This window comes from Ornithodoros turicata, chromosome 4 (genome assembly GCF_037126465.1).
Source record: "Ornithodoros turicata isolate Travis chromosome 4, ASM3712646v1, whole genome shotgun sequence".
NCBI classification, from domain to species: domain Eukaryota; kingdom Metazoa; phylum Arthropoda; class Arachnida; order Ixodida; family Argasidae; genus Ornithodoros; species Ornithodoros turicata.
Genome location: NC_088204.1, coordinates 61,462,919 through 61,479,216, shown reverse-complemented (window position 1 = coordinate 61,479,216; position 16,298 = coordinate 61,462,919). Strand labels below are relative to the sequence as shown.

Sequence of the window (16,298 nt, the reverse complement as noted above, 5' to 3'; positions counted from 1 at the left end):
TTTCGCTCGTGATAACTTTGTCGCCCTTTTTTTATTATTTTCATGTTGGGCATTGGTTGCTGTTGTCCGGGCATCCCCGCCATTTTCTATCTTCTTCTGCCATGGGAACGAGAGTAGTGCTGGCGTGATTCTTAATAATTTTGCCATGAAATTAGTTGAGAAAGTAACCACTAGGAAGGCTGCTGATGTGTAACTTTATAGAAGAGAAAAAAGCATTATGGGTCAGTTCTGTGCCTGGCTGTCGGATGGAGCAGTCGCATCATTCTGCGCTCCTGTTGTGGTGGGCTGATTTGTTGTGTAACTAATGCTTTCGCTCGTGATAACTTTGTCGCCCTTTTTTTATTATTTTCATGTTGGGCATTGGTTGCTGTTGTCCGGGCATCCCCGCCATTTTCTATCTTCTTCTGCCATGGGAACGAGAGTAGTGCTGGCGTGATTCTTAATAATTTTGCCATGAAATTAGTTGAGAAAGTAACCACTAGGAAGGCTGCTGATGTGTAACTTTATAGAAGAGAAAAAAGCATTATGGGTCAGTTCTGTGCCTGGCTGTCGGATGGAGCAGTCGCATCATTCTGCGCTCCTGTTGTGGTGGGCTGATTTGTTGTGTAACTAATGCTTTCGCACGTGATAACTTTGTCCCCCCTTTTTTATGATTTTCATGTCGGGCGCTGGTTGCTGTTGTCCGGGCATCCCCGCCATTTTCTATCTTCTTCTGCCATGGGAACGAGAGTAGTGCAGGCGTGATTTTTAATAATTTTGCCATGAAATTAGTTGAGAAAGTAACCGCTAGGGAGGCTGCTGATGCTTAACTTTATAGAAGAGAAAAAAGCATTATGGGTCAGTTCTGTGCATGGCTGTCGGATGGAGCAGTCGCATCATTCTGCGCCCCTCTTGTGGTGGGCTGATTTGTTGTGTAACTAATGCTTTCGCTCGTGGTAACTTTGTCGCCCTTTTTTAATTATTTTCATGTCGGGCGCTGGTTGCTGTTGTCCAGGCATCCCCGCCATTTTCTATCTTCTTCTGCCATGGGAACGAGAGTAGTGCAGGCGTGATTCTTAATAATTTTGCCATGAAATTAGTTGAGAAAGTAACCGCTAGGGAGGCTGCTGATGCGTAACTTTATAGAAGAGAAAAAAGCATTATGGGTCAGTTCTGTGCCTGGCTGTCGGATGGAGCAGTCGCATCATTCTGCGCTCCTGTTGTGGTGGGCTGATTTGTTGTGTAACTAATGCTTTCGCTCGTGATAACTTTGTCCCCCCTTTTTTATGATTTTCATGTCGGGCGCTGGTTGCTGTTGTCCCGGCATCCCCGCCATTTTCTATCTTCTTCTGCCATGGGAACGAGAGTAGTGCAGGCGTGATTCTTAATAATTTTGCCATGAAATTAGTTGAGAAAGTAACCGCTAGTGAGGTTGCTGATGCGTAACTTTATAGAAGAGAAAAAAGCATTATGGGTCAGTTCTGTGCCTGGCTGTCGGATGGAGCAGTCGCATCATTCTGCGCTCCTGTTGTGGTGGGCTGATTTGTTGTGTAACTAATGCTTTCGCTCGTGATAACTTTGTCCCCCCATTTTTATGATTTTCATGTCGGGCGCTGGATGCTGTTGTCCGGGCATCCCCCCCATTTTCTATCTTCTTCTGCCATGGGAACGAGAGTAGTGCTGGCGTGATTCTTAATAATTTTGCCATGAAATTAGTTGAGAAAGTAACCGCTAGGGAGGCTGCTGATGCATAACTTTATAGAAGAGAAAAAAGCATTATGGGTCAGTTCTGTGCCTGGCTGTCGGATGAAGCAGTCGCATCATTCTGCGCTCCTGTTGTGGTGGGCTGATTTGTTGTGTAACTAATGCTTTCGCTCGTGATAACTTTGTCGCCCTTTTTTAATTATTTTCATGTCGGGCGCTGGTTGCTGTTGTCCGGGCATCCCCGCCATTTTCTATCTTCTTCTGCCATGGAAATGAGAGTAGTGCTGGCGTGATTCTTAATAATTTTGCCATGAAATTAGTTGAGAAAGTAACCGCTAGGGAGGCTGCTGATGCCCAACTTTATAGAAAAGAAAATAGCATTATGGGTCAGTTCTGTGCCTGGTTGTCGGATGGAGCAGTCGCATCATTCTACGCTCCTGTTGTGGTGGCCTGATTTGTTGTGTAACTAATGCTTTCGCTCGTGATAACTTTGTCCCCCCTTTTTTATGATTTTCATGTCGGGTGCTGGTTGCTGTTGTCTGGGCATCCCTGCCATTCTTCTGCCATGGGAACGAGAGTAGTGCTGGCGTGATTCTTAATAATTTTGCCATGAAATTAGTTGAGAAAGTAACCGCTAGGGAGGCTGCTGATGCGTAACTTTATAGAAGAGAAAAAAGCATTATGGGTCAGTTCTGTGCCTGGCTGTCGGATGGAACAGTCGCATCATCCTGCGCTCCTCTTGTGGTGGGCTGATTTGTTGTGTAACTAATGCTTTCGCTCGTGATAACTTTGTCGCCCTTTTTTTATTATTTTCATGTTGGGCATTGGTTGCTGTTGTCCGGGCATCCCCGCCATTTTCTATCTTCTTCTGCCATGGGAACGAGAGTAGTGCTGGCGTGATTCTTAATAATTTTGCCATGAAATTAGTTGAGAAAGTAACCACTAGGAAGGCTGCTGATGTGTAACTTTATAGAAGAGAAAAAAGCATTATGGGTCAGTTCTGTGCCTGGCTGTCGGATGGAGCAGTCGCATCATTCTGCGCTCCTGTTGTGGTGGGCTGATTTGTTGTGTAACTAATGCTTTCGCTCGTGATAACTTTGTCCCTTTTTTTTATGATTTTCATGTCGGGCGCTGGTTGCTGTTGTCCGGGCATCGCCGCCATTTTCTATCTTCTTCTGCCATGGGAATGAGAGTAGTGCTGGCGTGATTCTTAATAATTTTGCCATGAAATTAGTTGAGAAAGTAACCGCTAGGGAGGCTGCTGATGCGTAACTTTATAGAAGAGAAAAAAGCATTATGGGTCAGTTCTGTGCCTGGCTGTCGGATGGAGCAGTCGCATCATTCTGCGCTCCTCTTGTGGTGGGCTGATTTGTTGTGTAACTAATGCTTTCGCTCGTGATAACTTTGTCCCCCTTTTTTTATGATTTTCATGTTGGGCGTTGGTTGCTGTTGTCCGGGCATCCCCGCCATTTTCTATCTTCTTCTGCCATGGAAACGAGAGTAGCGCTGACGTGATTCTTAATAAGTTTGTCGTGAGATTAGTTGAGAATGTAACGGCTAGGAATGCAGCTGTGGGACTTTATACAGGAGAAAAAACCATTACGAGTCAGTTCTCTGCCTGGCTGTCGGATGGAGCAGTTGCATCGTTCTGCGCTCCCCATGACTGCTGTTGTGGTGGGCTCATTTGTTGTGTAACTAATTGTTTTTGTTGTTAGCTATTGATGGTTAACATATTTACCCTTGCTTTCCCAGCCTCTGTATTAGGAGTGTTTTTCTCCTCGCATATCCAGAGCTGTCCTAAACTGCCCAGACTTGTCATGATGACGTCACAGCTGACGCCACAGGATGTCCGGAACTTTGGTCATAGCTGCGATGCTTTGCAACCTGCCTATGTGCTCCGTCGCCCGGCGATGGTCAGCACCGCCGTATCGCTGGTCCGCTATGGTCCGTACCGCTTTCTTCAAGATGGCGTCGTTGATCTTCAACTAAACTCAATCAATAATTGGGTTCAATAATTGGGTTTTTACGTCGCGAGACAACTGAGATCATGAGCGACGCCACAGCGGTCGGTCTGTGGATTGCTTTTGCCCACCTGAGGGTTCTTTAACGTGCGATGAAAGCTCATTCAACTAAACTCCTTTTCTCTATCAATTTTTTTACGAACTCTCATAGTCCACAACGCTCAGCTGGTCTGGGCACAAGTTAGATGCTCCTTAATTAGTATGGTGACTCCCTGAAGTGTGCTGATTAATGAGAGGGGTCCCAATTAGCTCTAATTAATAAATTAATCGTGTTCGGGCCAGTTGAGCATTGCGAACTACGAGAGTCCAGTCATTACTACTTATGTCTGCTATTGCAACCTGAGCAATGTTCAAAAGCCTTTTATAAGCGACATAAGCTACCATGGACTGAAATGATAAAAACTTGTTAGAAATGCTTACCGTGTGGAGTTCGAAACCCACAAGCCTGAGACGAACATTCGGGTCTTTCACGCTGAGGTATCGCATGTTTACCTTTAACGAAAAACAACCACTTTATGTGAATAATGAGACGAGGGGAGTTTCTTTGCCAAGGGGGTTACTCTACCCCATTGCTGGCGGTAATGTGGTGAAATTGAATAATTTTTGCCTCACAGTGAGGACCCAAGTCCTAAGGTGTCTAAAAACTTTTACATGGACGCCCTGTTGCACATTCGGTATCTTTCTTTAATGACAATGAAGATAGAGTCATCATCCCCCTAGGTTCGTTCGAAATTTCTGACTTGATCGTACTACGAAACGTGCATTTCGGCAACGATATCATCCTCTGTTAAGAACAGGGTGAAGGTCAGGAACTTTAGTGGAACTATGAGTATCGATACAAAGTGTGTAGTATAGCAGGCAAACCTTTCAGAAAAAGACCAAGCAGAGCGTCCTGAATGTGCCCGCCCTAGTTTTGGATATTTGCCTAGCAAGCGCAGACAGAAGCAAAGGCTCTGACGCCTTTAGAATGACGAAAAATGGGACTAGCCTTTCCCCAAAGGATGTGTAGTGGAATGTCTGTTTTATCTACATGCAATATTGTGGATATTTTTATCCGCACCAACACCTACCGAAAATGGGCTTGTGAAGCTACGTCAACACTGTCAATTTTTAAACATGCAGAAAGAAAAAGTTTTGAGCATGTGAACAGTACAATTTTGTTAACGTTCTCCACTAGCGTAGATAGTAGCAAGTGTTAGTAGACCGTTGATAATCTCACCGGGAAGCTACCGAGCCTACCAGAACCAATGACAGCGTTCCCGACTCAGAATCTTATCACCCAATTGGATGCGGTAGACAACATGGGAACCACGTTATCACGAGTAGTATAATCCCGTGGCAAACAACGTGAAGTGGCGGAGCTTCGGTCGATCAATCAGATGGCCTAGAAGTCTAAAATATGTGGAGAGGAGTATCCCAGTAAACCACCGATGTCCCAAGGACGTCTACATGATGTTACCCTCAGAACGATGAAGACATCCTGAAACATAATTTTGACATACTTGGGACGTACTCAGAACTGCCAAAATAACATCCGCGCACGTCCCAAGGAAGTCCATAGTACGTCAATGACGACCTTTTACGGACCTCTGGTGGACCTTTTTCCCGTGCCTTAGCCAGGCTTAGTGGCGTTCTCTGAACATTACATCAACACCGCACAGCAGTGCGTATCAGTGGCACAAACAAGCAACATTAGATCAAACACTTTATTTCGTATGAAACTGAGCGTCATAGCATCGTATTACCTCACCAGGTATATCACAGCGTAACATGACCAGCATTTTTTTCGCATTATTATTGAGAACTTACATGTCTTTGAAAACATGATGTCCATGAACACACACAGCATCGGTCCACAAGGGGAAAAACTTAAAGGTATATGCCCGCAATGTCCGAAGTGCGACGCTGAAACATATGTTGAAGCACTGGCATAACCGACGACCATGCTGCACTGTGTTTTGTACAACTGGAGATTTGCGATGTGTCCAGCTTGCCTTTCGTGCGCAAAAATTAACGCTATCCAACTTCGGCTATATTCACTTTTCGCCACGGACTCCCTTCCCTGCCGCGTCATGTGAGCTTAACCTGCAAGAAATGTAATTTCAAAAACACTGCTACAGCAAAATGTCACTGTGAAGTACGCATCGACGTATACGCATACCTTTAGACACAGCGCCTATGGTTGCAGTCTGCAGTAGCCTAGCATTCTCCCTATCAACAGCCCTATTGCCTGCGAAGACGGGAAACGCATGGATAACCACGTAGTAGGAACGTGAATGCCTCGCACATTCACTACGTACCTTCAAAACGGGTACAATCTTGAAAATGACGCGGGGGACGCCACTTGGAGATCCATAATTCACATTCATCCGCTACGACGTTTCCACACATCTGTAAAAGAGTCAACAAGGTGCGACACATTGTACTTCCCTGCAAATTCTTTATTAAAATCACTCAGCATTTTTTACATACAGTGGCACAGCCGTAAAGGCTTGTGCTGCCGTGGAGCACATGACGAAGTTGCACGGGTGAAGCGTATGCCCAATCTGTTTCGCAGTAAACACAAGTCACTGAAGAGCTCTGAAACGCACTTTAGCGTAACTTACCTGATGTCTTTCAACATTTCTGTGACCTTCCCACGTCGTGAGTGTGCTGTCCCAAGCGCGTTGTTCACCGCAATGAATACGTCGAAAGTATCTGAAATTCATAGATTAGACATTAGTAACGGGGCCACTGACGATGTTGCATCTTCACCTTGAAAAGTGCTGGTAGGGTCACGAGTACACTTAGCTGAAAGATAAAGCATAGGGTAATAGGAATCAAAAGGGTAATAATCACACTGCTAGCATAAAGTAATAGAACCCACACGCTAGGAATGATACCAAACAAAAGTTGCACGAATCGTACAAACATAGAACTAACCTTTAATCTAAGAAATCGCGAGGCTTCTGGACCTATCTTCCAGGGTGCACACATAAAAGCACCCCCAGGCAACACTAGTAGGGCATAAAAACACATTCACAGCAGTCCAGGGCACCAGAGCAACGACGGAACGCGAGACAACGGGAGCCAGAAAAAGGCGTGCGAACGCAACGAAGCTTGCAAGTGAAATGGACGCCGCCCGCAGCGCAGAAACGGCAGGAAGGCCACCTGCCCGCCAGGTCATGCCCCAGCGCCAGGCGCTCCTCGGGATATAGCAAGGGAACGGAAAGTCGCGCGAAGACGGGACCAACGCTATCGGAAAGAGGACGTTTTCCTCTTCAAAAACACATCTCAATCACCTTCCTACGCCAGCAAGAACCCGATATCGAAAAAAATGCCCCAGGCCCATGTATCAGAGAACCGCCGTTGCCACGGTGTTCTAACTCGAGAACCGAGAGGGATAGAAAGATGCGGCAAGTTTCTACGCGTTTCCCATGTCGAGTGCGTGTGCCCATTAAAAGAAAGTCGGATCCGCCGTGGGCTTCAAGCCTGAAGACAGGGACAAAAATCGGTGAATGGTGGTCGGTGTCAGGAATTTCGACAATGACGTCTTAACCACTGGAAATCGACGGCTGGTCTCAATTGGAAAGTTGTAGACCAGGGAACAGAGCACGCGCACACAAAATTTCGACTAAATCGGACATCGGGTAATCGACTTACGACACCGAAAAGTGGGAAGCGTTTCAGGGTGGCTCTAGCCAGCCTCGCAGCTCGTCATGCTCTTAAGCCGATATCGGGAGAACGGAACATCGCGCGCCTGCGGGACAAACGCTGTTGGAAAGAGCACATTGAGACCTTCCTAACGAAGGCAAACATGACCATGTGGCAGCAACGGGAAGGCTTTTTTTGGGGGGGTGGGGGGAAGCCGCTGGTCCCATGTATTGGGAGGAGTGTGAACGCGGAATCCTCTAACTCGAGAACTGCTAAATTTAGAGAGACGCGGTGAATTTTATCACGTGCTCCGCGTCGAGAACAGTGGGTTCTCCAAGTATGAACCATGTCCGAGGCGAACTTCTTTCCAACAAGGGCACTGAAGTTCGGAAAAACGAATTTTACTAACGCGTCTCCGCCTACGAGTTCGAAACCACTACAGATCAGTTCCTGTGTGATTTGCGCGATCACACAGCTAATCCAGGCCCCTTCGGACCTGAATTTTGGTCTCGATCCAACAGCCCGGGCGGGATTTACAAGACTTTGAAGGTGTCAGAAGCACCGACGGTCGTCTAGAATTTTCAAATATCTGGACAACCGCCAGCATTTTTCACAAGCCGCAAGGTGTACGCGTAGGGGGATGGAAGGAAAATTCGTCACAAGAAACAGCATCCCGATATCGCCGCTGCAGGCCAAAATATTAGACGCGGGAACCCATCGCGAAACACCGCGATGTCACTCTGATGGTGTTAAACCATCACTGGATGGCTAAAAGACGCCGCAGTATCAACCGCCACCTCAAGTGGCATGTGCAGTGCTCAGTTGGAATCTCTATGCATATCTGATCTATTCTGACCGATGATGTCACTACGGTGCCGTAGGGGACCTGGGCACATTCTTCTTATTTGTCCATGCTACCAACCTTCCCGAACCGCGCTCTCTCAGATCCTTAGTCAGTTGGAATTTCACCCTTTCTATCTCTATGAAAATTGCTTGGCCCCTGGTGAAATCCAGCCCATCAACACTCTGTGATGAGAGCTTTTTTGGTCTTTTTAGACACGTCAGGACTTCGATCCTTATGGTGAAGGGGCACATTTCATCGCATTTTATGCCAGTGGGCTCGGGTATCCACACTAGCGACGAAACTCCTCATTATTAACCTTAGAAATAAAGTTGTTGTTTTATTGATACTCTAGGCCAATTCCTTCAATTGGTTTCGCATTCTTTGAACTGGTGCAGTGTGTACAAAACATGTTGGATTACATTAAATCAAGTGGAGATCAGCGTTTAGCATTTATATCCATTAAGCCAATTCATTGAATTGCTTCTTTATTCCGTGGGTACGGTCTTCGCCACACAACATAGTGGAACATGATGTCGCGAAGGTATAGCTTCTCTTCAAAAACCCTGATTCTGTCAGTGAGGAACTTGTACCTGACGGCTACATAATGAACGAATTGACTGTCTGATTTGTCTTTGGATCTCGTTGGAATTGTGGCAACAATTCAATGATCTTATGTCTTCTCGTTCCGGCAGGGAAGCACATCTGGAGATGTAGTTGTGTGTGTTCCGTTCTACATGGAGATATTGCAAGAGATATCGAGGTCTTCTCGGCCTTCCCAACTACCTTTATTAGCACTACAGTAAAAGGAAACAGAAGCTAGATACTGTGGTACATCTGCTAAGCTCGGACCATGTCGGGAGTTTCTTTGTAAATTCAGATGAATAATTTTTGTGTGTTGCCACTTCGGTAACACGGATAAAAAATAGTGTCACTGTTTTAGTTTCTTGCTGCACGCTGTTGAACGTTATCATAAGGATACAAAAATATAATGAGCATCGAAAGTATGTTTGTATTCTACTTCTAAATCAACATCCGATCGGGACGCCATTTCGAAGTCCCAGCGATATCATTAAAATGCATCCTGGCTAGACAACGCTAGGACGTTTCGAATGACGTCTTATTTACATCATTGGGACATTTTTTGCGGATCAGGACTTCGGGATCTTTTCAGGACGTCCATGGGACATCGGTGGTTTACTGGGATGCAACTGGATTGTGTTTGATTACAATTGGCTCGTGTCGGATTAGAAAAAACTACGTTGTTTGCCATGGGATTCTACTATCACGGTCTACTATAACAACTAATGTATCGTGGTTACTTCTTAAGTTGTAAGAAAACGGCATGCAAAGTTAAAGAACAGTGCTGAAACATCCCCTTTGTGCGCACCATGTAGAGAGCTCTACAGGGTCCCGTGGCTTCTAACGGCATAAAATTATGCTACATTGTGTAGCTGACAAAGCCCCTTCGAGTATATGGCTGAAAAAGCACCCATTTCACTACTGAATCCTGGAGAATTGCTCACCCCACAGTTGCTCACCATGCAAGCACAGATGCCAGACAATTTCTCACCATCTTTGTCAGCCAATTTTTATGTATTGACAATGCCAGTGGTTTTTTCTAACACAACTGCTCATACCAAACACTGCAAAAAGAAAGAAGAGCCACACATACATGGATCTGTGCACTCCTATGCGTCTTCGGAACGGGGTATTTTCGGCAATAGGCAGCATACGGCTTTTCTTAATGCTCACAAAACGGCTTTAGCCCAATAGAAAGTTTTCGTCGATCATACGGTATCGCGTTTGCGTACGTAGGGCACAGTGTTGGTGGTTCTGCGCATGTGCAAAACAAAACGAGAGCATTGCGCATTGTGCTGAACCACCATGCTATTTCTTACGTATGCAAAGGCGATAGCATATGATGCACCGAAGCTTACTATTATCAAACGAATCTGATCACTTTTTGCCTTCATGTCCTGCCGTAACATCAGTTCATCTCACCATTAGGCTAAAATTGTGGCTCTGTCCATGTGTGAGGTTTTAAAATTCCACCACAAAATGGCTTCTGTATCATATTTTCTACGTCTCAAACATCTATCACATGCGAGTACTGTGTGCATCACTTGTATGGCCTTTTGCTCATGTGTGAATAGATTTAAATAAAAGAGATGCCTACCAACCCGATATTGCTCCTGGCTACTAGCCTCTCACAATGATCATCATCTTTAATTATCAGTAATTACCTTTCATTATTAAAATTAATGAATCTAAGCAAAAGAGTTTTCTTGTTTATCCATTTAATACAAATGATTGCATATTGCGTGTGTAAAGTAAAACGCCTTTGCGAGGGTAGGGATGGTGGACCCAGTGCTTCCCTCTCTCTTTCTTTCGTTTGGAGGATGATTGCCCCATTGATGCAACAAAATACTCGCAGTGTATTTGCGCATTAGCAGGCTAGGCGTTTTAACGGTAACAAAAAATGTATGTGGGGGACCCTGGCCGATGGTGTCAACAAATGTCTGGCTTCATCACTTCGACGGTGAGCATATGTCCAGTGAGCAAATGTCCGGTGAGCAATTGTCCGCGCCCCTTCAGGACCACAGAGCGTGTGCAGAGCAGTTGTTACAGGATCGCTCTTGTTCGATATATTGCTGGCTTAAGGTGGGGCTATGACACGCGCTCTCTCGTGGCCATTCTTCATGCCCTGGTGTGCGGCCCCACTCCTGTATGCCGCCAGTACTGCACAGAACTTCGTCATTCTCCAAATCCAAGCTTCAGTGTCTTCTAACACATAGCCTCCATATGTGTCTCGGCATTCCGAGTCCAGCAGACACTTGCTTAGTCATGGCAGAAGCGAGAGAAACACCACTTGTCATTCAGCGCTTTAATGAGATATACTGTCACTATCTCCATTTGTTGGCCCATCATCGGCAGCACTCTTTGCTGAAGCTTTCCCACGGAGGAATAAAAAAAAATTACTGTACCGTTGCCAAAATTGCTGCATCTGAAGGAGGGTGGTCCCTGCACTCTGGGCGACCATAATTTTTGTGCGGTACAATGGCAAACCCGACCATATAGGTTGCCATGGACGTCATTTAGAAACACAGGTGTCGCCCTGCAAACATGCTCACTTATGCACGCTGCTTTCGCTCCTCATTTTCGGCCACCGCGTCTGAATCTTCCGCAGCAATGGCATCATATATACTAACTTTATATTTGCGCAAGTTGCGCGGATGCTCTGCAGCACACCACCTGTAAAGGATTGCTCACACTGCTGTGTTTTATGCTTGCGTTTGTGCGCTTTATATCGCGCCACGGGTTCACGTGGTCGCTCTCGTATTCCTCGTCCACATCATAGCGTTATAGCATTACGTTCCTGATCGAGTGTCATACACAGCGCACCCCCTCGGGATAACAGGGAAACGCCACAGATACTACGTGTGCCCGCTGCGTGCTCGTGAGCTCCCCGTGCACGTAGTGCACATGCGCTATAATCTCCTCCAAGTGTGCACTTGGCTTGTGGTTGTGGTGCTTGCGTAGAGAAAGTTGAAGTTGGCTCAACTCCTCCATTTCTGTTTGCATTTACACCATTTACGGAGAGCGAGGCTTTGTTGCCATGGAAACGATTTGCCGTAAGTGCAAGCTCAACAGTAAACGCAGAAGTGTGAACCAGCTTTAACTCTGCGGCGTCCGTGTTGCCAGACAATGTGGACGGCATCACGTGAGTTAAGCTGTGCAGACACTGAGCGACCAGCGGGATGGCCGAGTGGGTAAAGGCGCCTGCTCCTTTGTTGTAACTAGGGGATTGCTAAAGACTGTGCTGTCTGAGGTTCTCCATGTGTTCCTCCAAGACTTTCCAGAAGAATGTCGGCACAGTGCTGTGGATGGCGCACACCAACCCCCCTGTCTCCCACTCTCTCCTATTGTACTTCCGGTGCAAACACGGAATAAAAATGAAGCACACATTAGAGAGTTTTCGTGCATCAGGTTCCACTTCAAAGGAATGAGGTGCTTGGCTTATCATGTTTTCGGAACCAATACAGTAAAGACCTACCAATCTGCTAAATCTCCCTGCTGAGCCATGGTATCCTCCGAAACGTTTCTTGTCAGCCGAGACGGCTCGATAAAGAAACAAACGAGGGGGAGAGTGCGCATCGCGAGAGCCTTTCTGCGTCTCCATCCAGCGTCACGTGACGCGGACACTGAGGCCCCAAATGTGCGTTAAAGAAATGTTGTCGTATTTTAAAAGTTTTTGTCTAGCATTCAGCATCTGAAGCCCAGATGCTGATGCTGATTGAAAGTTGCTGCAAGTGTGTCCAGAGCATGCACTATGGGTATGATGTGCAAACTACGCGAACTTCACTGTTTTGACGGACGTCTCATCCACTAAAACAAGCTCCGCATGCGCCTCTGTTATGATATCATTCGCATGATATAACTGGCAGTTCCCGTCATCCGACGTCTTCAACGTGTGCTTAGCTGCATGCTTTGATTTCGCGATGCGCAAGATTGAGCAGCACTCGCTTCGACAATGGATCTCCAACAGAAACTCCATGAGGGCCCTTTTGTGTCAGGCAACAATGGGTATACGCGGACCTCTTGTGTCCATAGTTGTTGACTTGCTGGAATCTTACAGCTGTTGGACATGAACCATTGAGTAGAGTTACAATGGTTACCTAGTCATGGGTGCATACCTGGCAATGAACAGGCAAACCAGGCTGTTTTACGGGGTCACCAGATTACATCAGCCCACTCCATCATCTTGCCCAAAGGCGACTGTCGGTCTCTTCTCCGTGCTATCTCTGCATACAAGATAATATCTCAGTGGCTGCACAGCATAACGTACCTAATCTCTGCTCCACGCTGTAGATCCGTCTCTCTCATTGTCGCGTCCTCATGACTTCCCATGAAACTGCACATCCCTTCTTCACCGCAGGCGGCTCAACGTCGCGTTTACCCCAGCTGTGAGGCAGCGCCTCCGCCGTGCATCGTCGGCGCTTTGTGCTACATGCAATGTGCGCACTTACCCACCTACTTATGGATTGCCCAGTCTACCAGCGGGAAAGATCTTGCAGTACAGGATGCATGCAGTCAACCCTTTTTCCCTCGGCAATGTGCCGGGCCCCTGGACTAGTTCTGGTCATACCTATGTATCGAGGTCTCCATCACTTTTGGAAGTTTCTGTCATCAATCGATCCCTGCACCGTCCTTTGATCACCTGAACTGCAATTTCCATCATCATCTTTCATTCTTACAATTTGCACTGGTGCAATCAGCCGGTATCAGCTACATCTCATCATCATCACTTTATGTGTCTGTGTTGTTCTTTTTCGTGAACTCATAAAATCTGTTGCGCCACCATGCTGTGCCGTGTTCAGAGTTGTCCAAACTTGCATATTCCAGTCGCAATGTCTAAGCAAGGAGTGGTGTGAAACAGACTATTCTTAAGTTCTCTCCCAATATGTTCCCAATCTCTTCGCAATCATTCTGTGCTCCCTCGTCAGCATCACAGCTCACCACGACCACGAGCTGTGCTGGCAACAACATCCGCAGCATTAACCTTCATATTCAACTGCGTGGAAGAGTGAGAGCCAACAAAAGAAACACCATTTGCGCATGATAAAATTTCACTCGAATGTGACGATATTGAAAAGTGGCATGTAAAAGATGTTCCATGATTCCTGTTCCAGATGCATGTAAAAGATTGTTCCCGAAATTAAACTGACGAAACGAAAAATCCCCCTCCATTTTTGAACCAGACTCGTATTAGCATTCTCTGTTAGTTTTTTTAATATTTGTGTCTCGAAAATGGCGTTCAGATGAATTATGAGACCTACAAAGAGGAAACAGCATAACTTTGCGTTAAACCTGGAAAGTTCTATACACTAGGTAGTTATATAACAGACCTCTCCAAACAATGCCTTGTTACAGATCAATCAAAATGAATCCACCTACCGCATTTATCGTGATGCCGAAGTAAAAGATGATACTTTCCAGTCCTTTATTGAAGTGTTGAACGAAGGCACTGTCGCACAGGATGAACAGTTCAGGATGAATCCGTTTCGGTATCTCTGCAGAATAGAAACGACATTAAGTAGTAATTTGCAACGAAACTGCAAGTAATTTGTTCCAGTCAAGCATCATGTGAAGGGAAGGCCGCATCTTTGGTAACAAGTTTCGTGCTGCATTAGCGTTGCGTCTCGAAGATTATCCATTAATATAAGCAAATCTTTACTAGGAACACACATCAAAATCGCACAACAATGTACATTTTGCAGTCGCTTGAATGGATGATGAGGAAGGACACTTTTGACTAGTCATCTTTTCTTCGTGGTACATACCCAAGCAGCACAATGTACTGAAAGTCGAGTGCAATAGGGGTGGACGGTATGTGTCTTATCAGTGTTCTTTAGTTTCATCAGTCTGTTCAAGGCCTTCCACCTACCCGTCCACCCCTATTGCACTCGACTTTCAGTACATTTTGCTGCTTGGGTAAAGTCTTGTAAAAAGCGGAACAAACAATTTCGCAGAAATACACTTATCATTTTCGCCCGCTCATTAGCATTACGGTGGCAAAATAGACGCCACAAGAAGGTGTCCGAAGCACAAGACATGTAGTCAGGAGGCCATCAGGCCGCCAGACTAGCGTTCTTTAAAAAATGACCAGGACGACGACTGAGGGCGTGACACCAAAACTGACGTGGTTTGTTATGAACGGCTTCTTTAAATTCAGTCACTCGGTTATAATTACACAACCTGTACCTTGTCGCTCAAGCACAGTGCCGCTCGATTCAAGATTCGTGATGGCTTCTTCAGGGATAACTGTAACATACAACAGAAGAGCAATCTTACACGTATTACACTGAACACGTCTTACTTGCGCTAAATTACACGTATTCCACTTCCTTAGAACGTCCCATTTGAACGACATCGTGGAAAACCTATTTGTATTAATAATAATGATAATATAATGAAAATAATTTAATATGATTATTAATTATTTTGAAGAAGTGCAGTCTCTTGCACGAAAGTTCTTGTTCGAATAAATATTAGTTGCTCCTAACCGTTTTTCATGTTACGTGTATTATTTAATACTTAATTTCATATATATATATATATATATACATATTATTCCCATTATGATGGGATTTGATCATACCCATCCCAGCTGCAGGCGGGTGCTTCGTCCTATTTGAGACGTGGAGGCTCATCGGCACGTCACAGGGAGGCGACATGATACTGGCGGGGGCTGGGGGTGATATTTTGTGAAGGTATAGCCACGTATAAAAAAGGGGGCCTGACCACTAGGAGGAGCCTAAAAGGAGGCTCAACCTGTCAATCAAACGTCAGCGCGTTCCATTGTTTGCTATTTTCTATGGGGGGCCGGCATTTCACCAATACTTCCCCAGCATGGAGGTTTTGCTTGGAACATCGAACCAGAGATTTCGTGACAATTTTTTTTAATGATAGCCGCATGAGGTAGCTTTCGCCAAGGTCACTGCGTCGACTTGGAAACATTTTATGCTACGCGCGCCATTGGATGGCGCAGCAGCAAACCAAAAAGCAAATTAAAAAAATGTCCTGCTGGCTGCGAGCGCCGTCAGTGTGTCTCTCAGACGCTTTGGGGAGGCCACTGAGAGTCCATCCGCCTCCCGCAGAAGGAAGTTCAGGGCTCGGCTCGGCGCGCTGCTGCAGCATGCGAACGGCTTGGCACATCGAGTCAACAAGCTGACCAACGCGCTTTGGCTGCACGAAGACAACTTGGCCACACAAGTGAGGAAACACAAGGCAGTGGCGATTAGACGACGCCGAGAAGATCCGAAATTTTGGGAACGAGAAGTCGAGGCCAAGAGACGAAGGCGGGTGAACGAACAACTACGCGAGCACGCAGCCGTGAACAAGAGACGTAAACGGTGCCATCCGTGTGTACTTGAAACGAGTGCGCGTCCGTCGGTGTTTGCACTGGCCAACGCGGTGTTTGCGGAGGAATTTCTGAATAACGAGTTTGGACACGATTGTGACGTTTGTGATAGGCCGTGGCCATGAAAAAGGATCGACGTTTCGACAGTGCCACTGTCGAAACGATTTGATTTTTCGATCGAAACGATCGAAACTTT

General features: G+C 46.0%; 1 protein-coding gene across 2 annotated transcripts in view; it reads right to left on the bottom strand.

The window, feature by feature from the left end:
* LOC135391657 (venom metalloproteinase antarease-like TtrivMP_A) overlaps positions 1–16,298 on the bottom strand; it is a 100,151-nt gene that overhangs the window by 44,301 nt on the left and 39,552 nt on the right. For both annotated transcript variants that reach the window (XM_064621995.1, XM_064621996.1), the window contains exons 5-7: positions 14,944–15,003; positions 14,137–14,252; positions 4,125–4,196 (exon numbers count right to left, since the gene is read on the bottom strand). In XM_064621995.1, the coding sequence (XP_064478065.1) occupies positions 4,125–4,196; positions 14,137–14,252; positions 14,944–15,003 (248 nt within the window). The remainder of the gene's footprint in view (positions 1–4,124; positions 4,197–14,136; positions 14,253–14,943; positions 15,004–16,298) is intronic.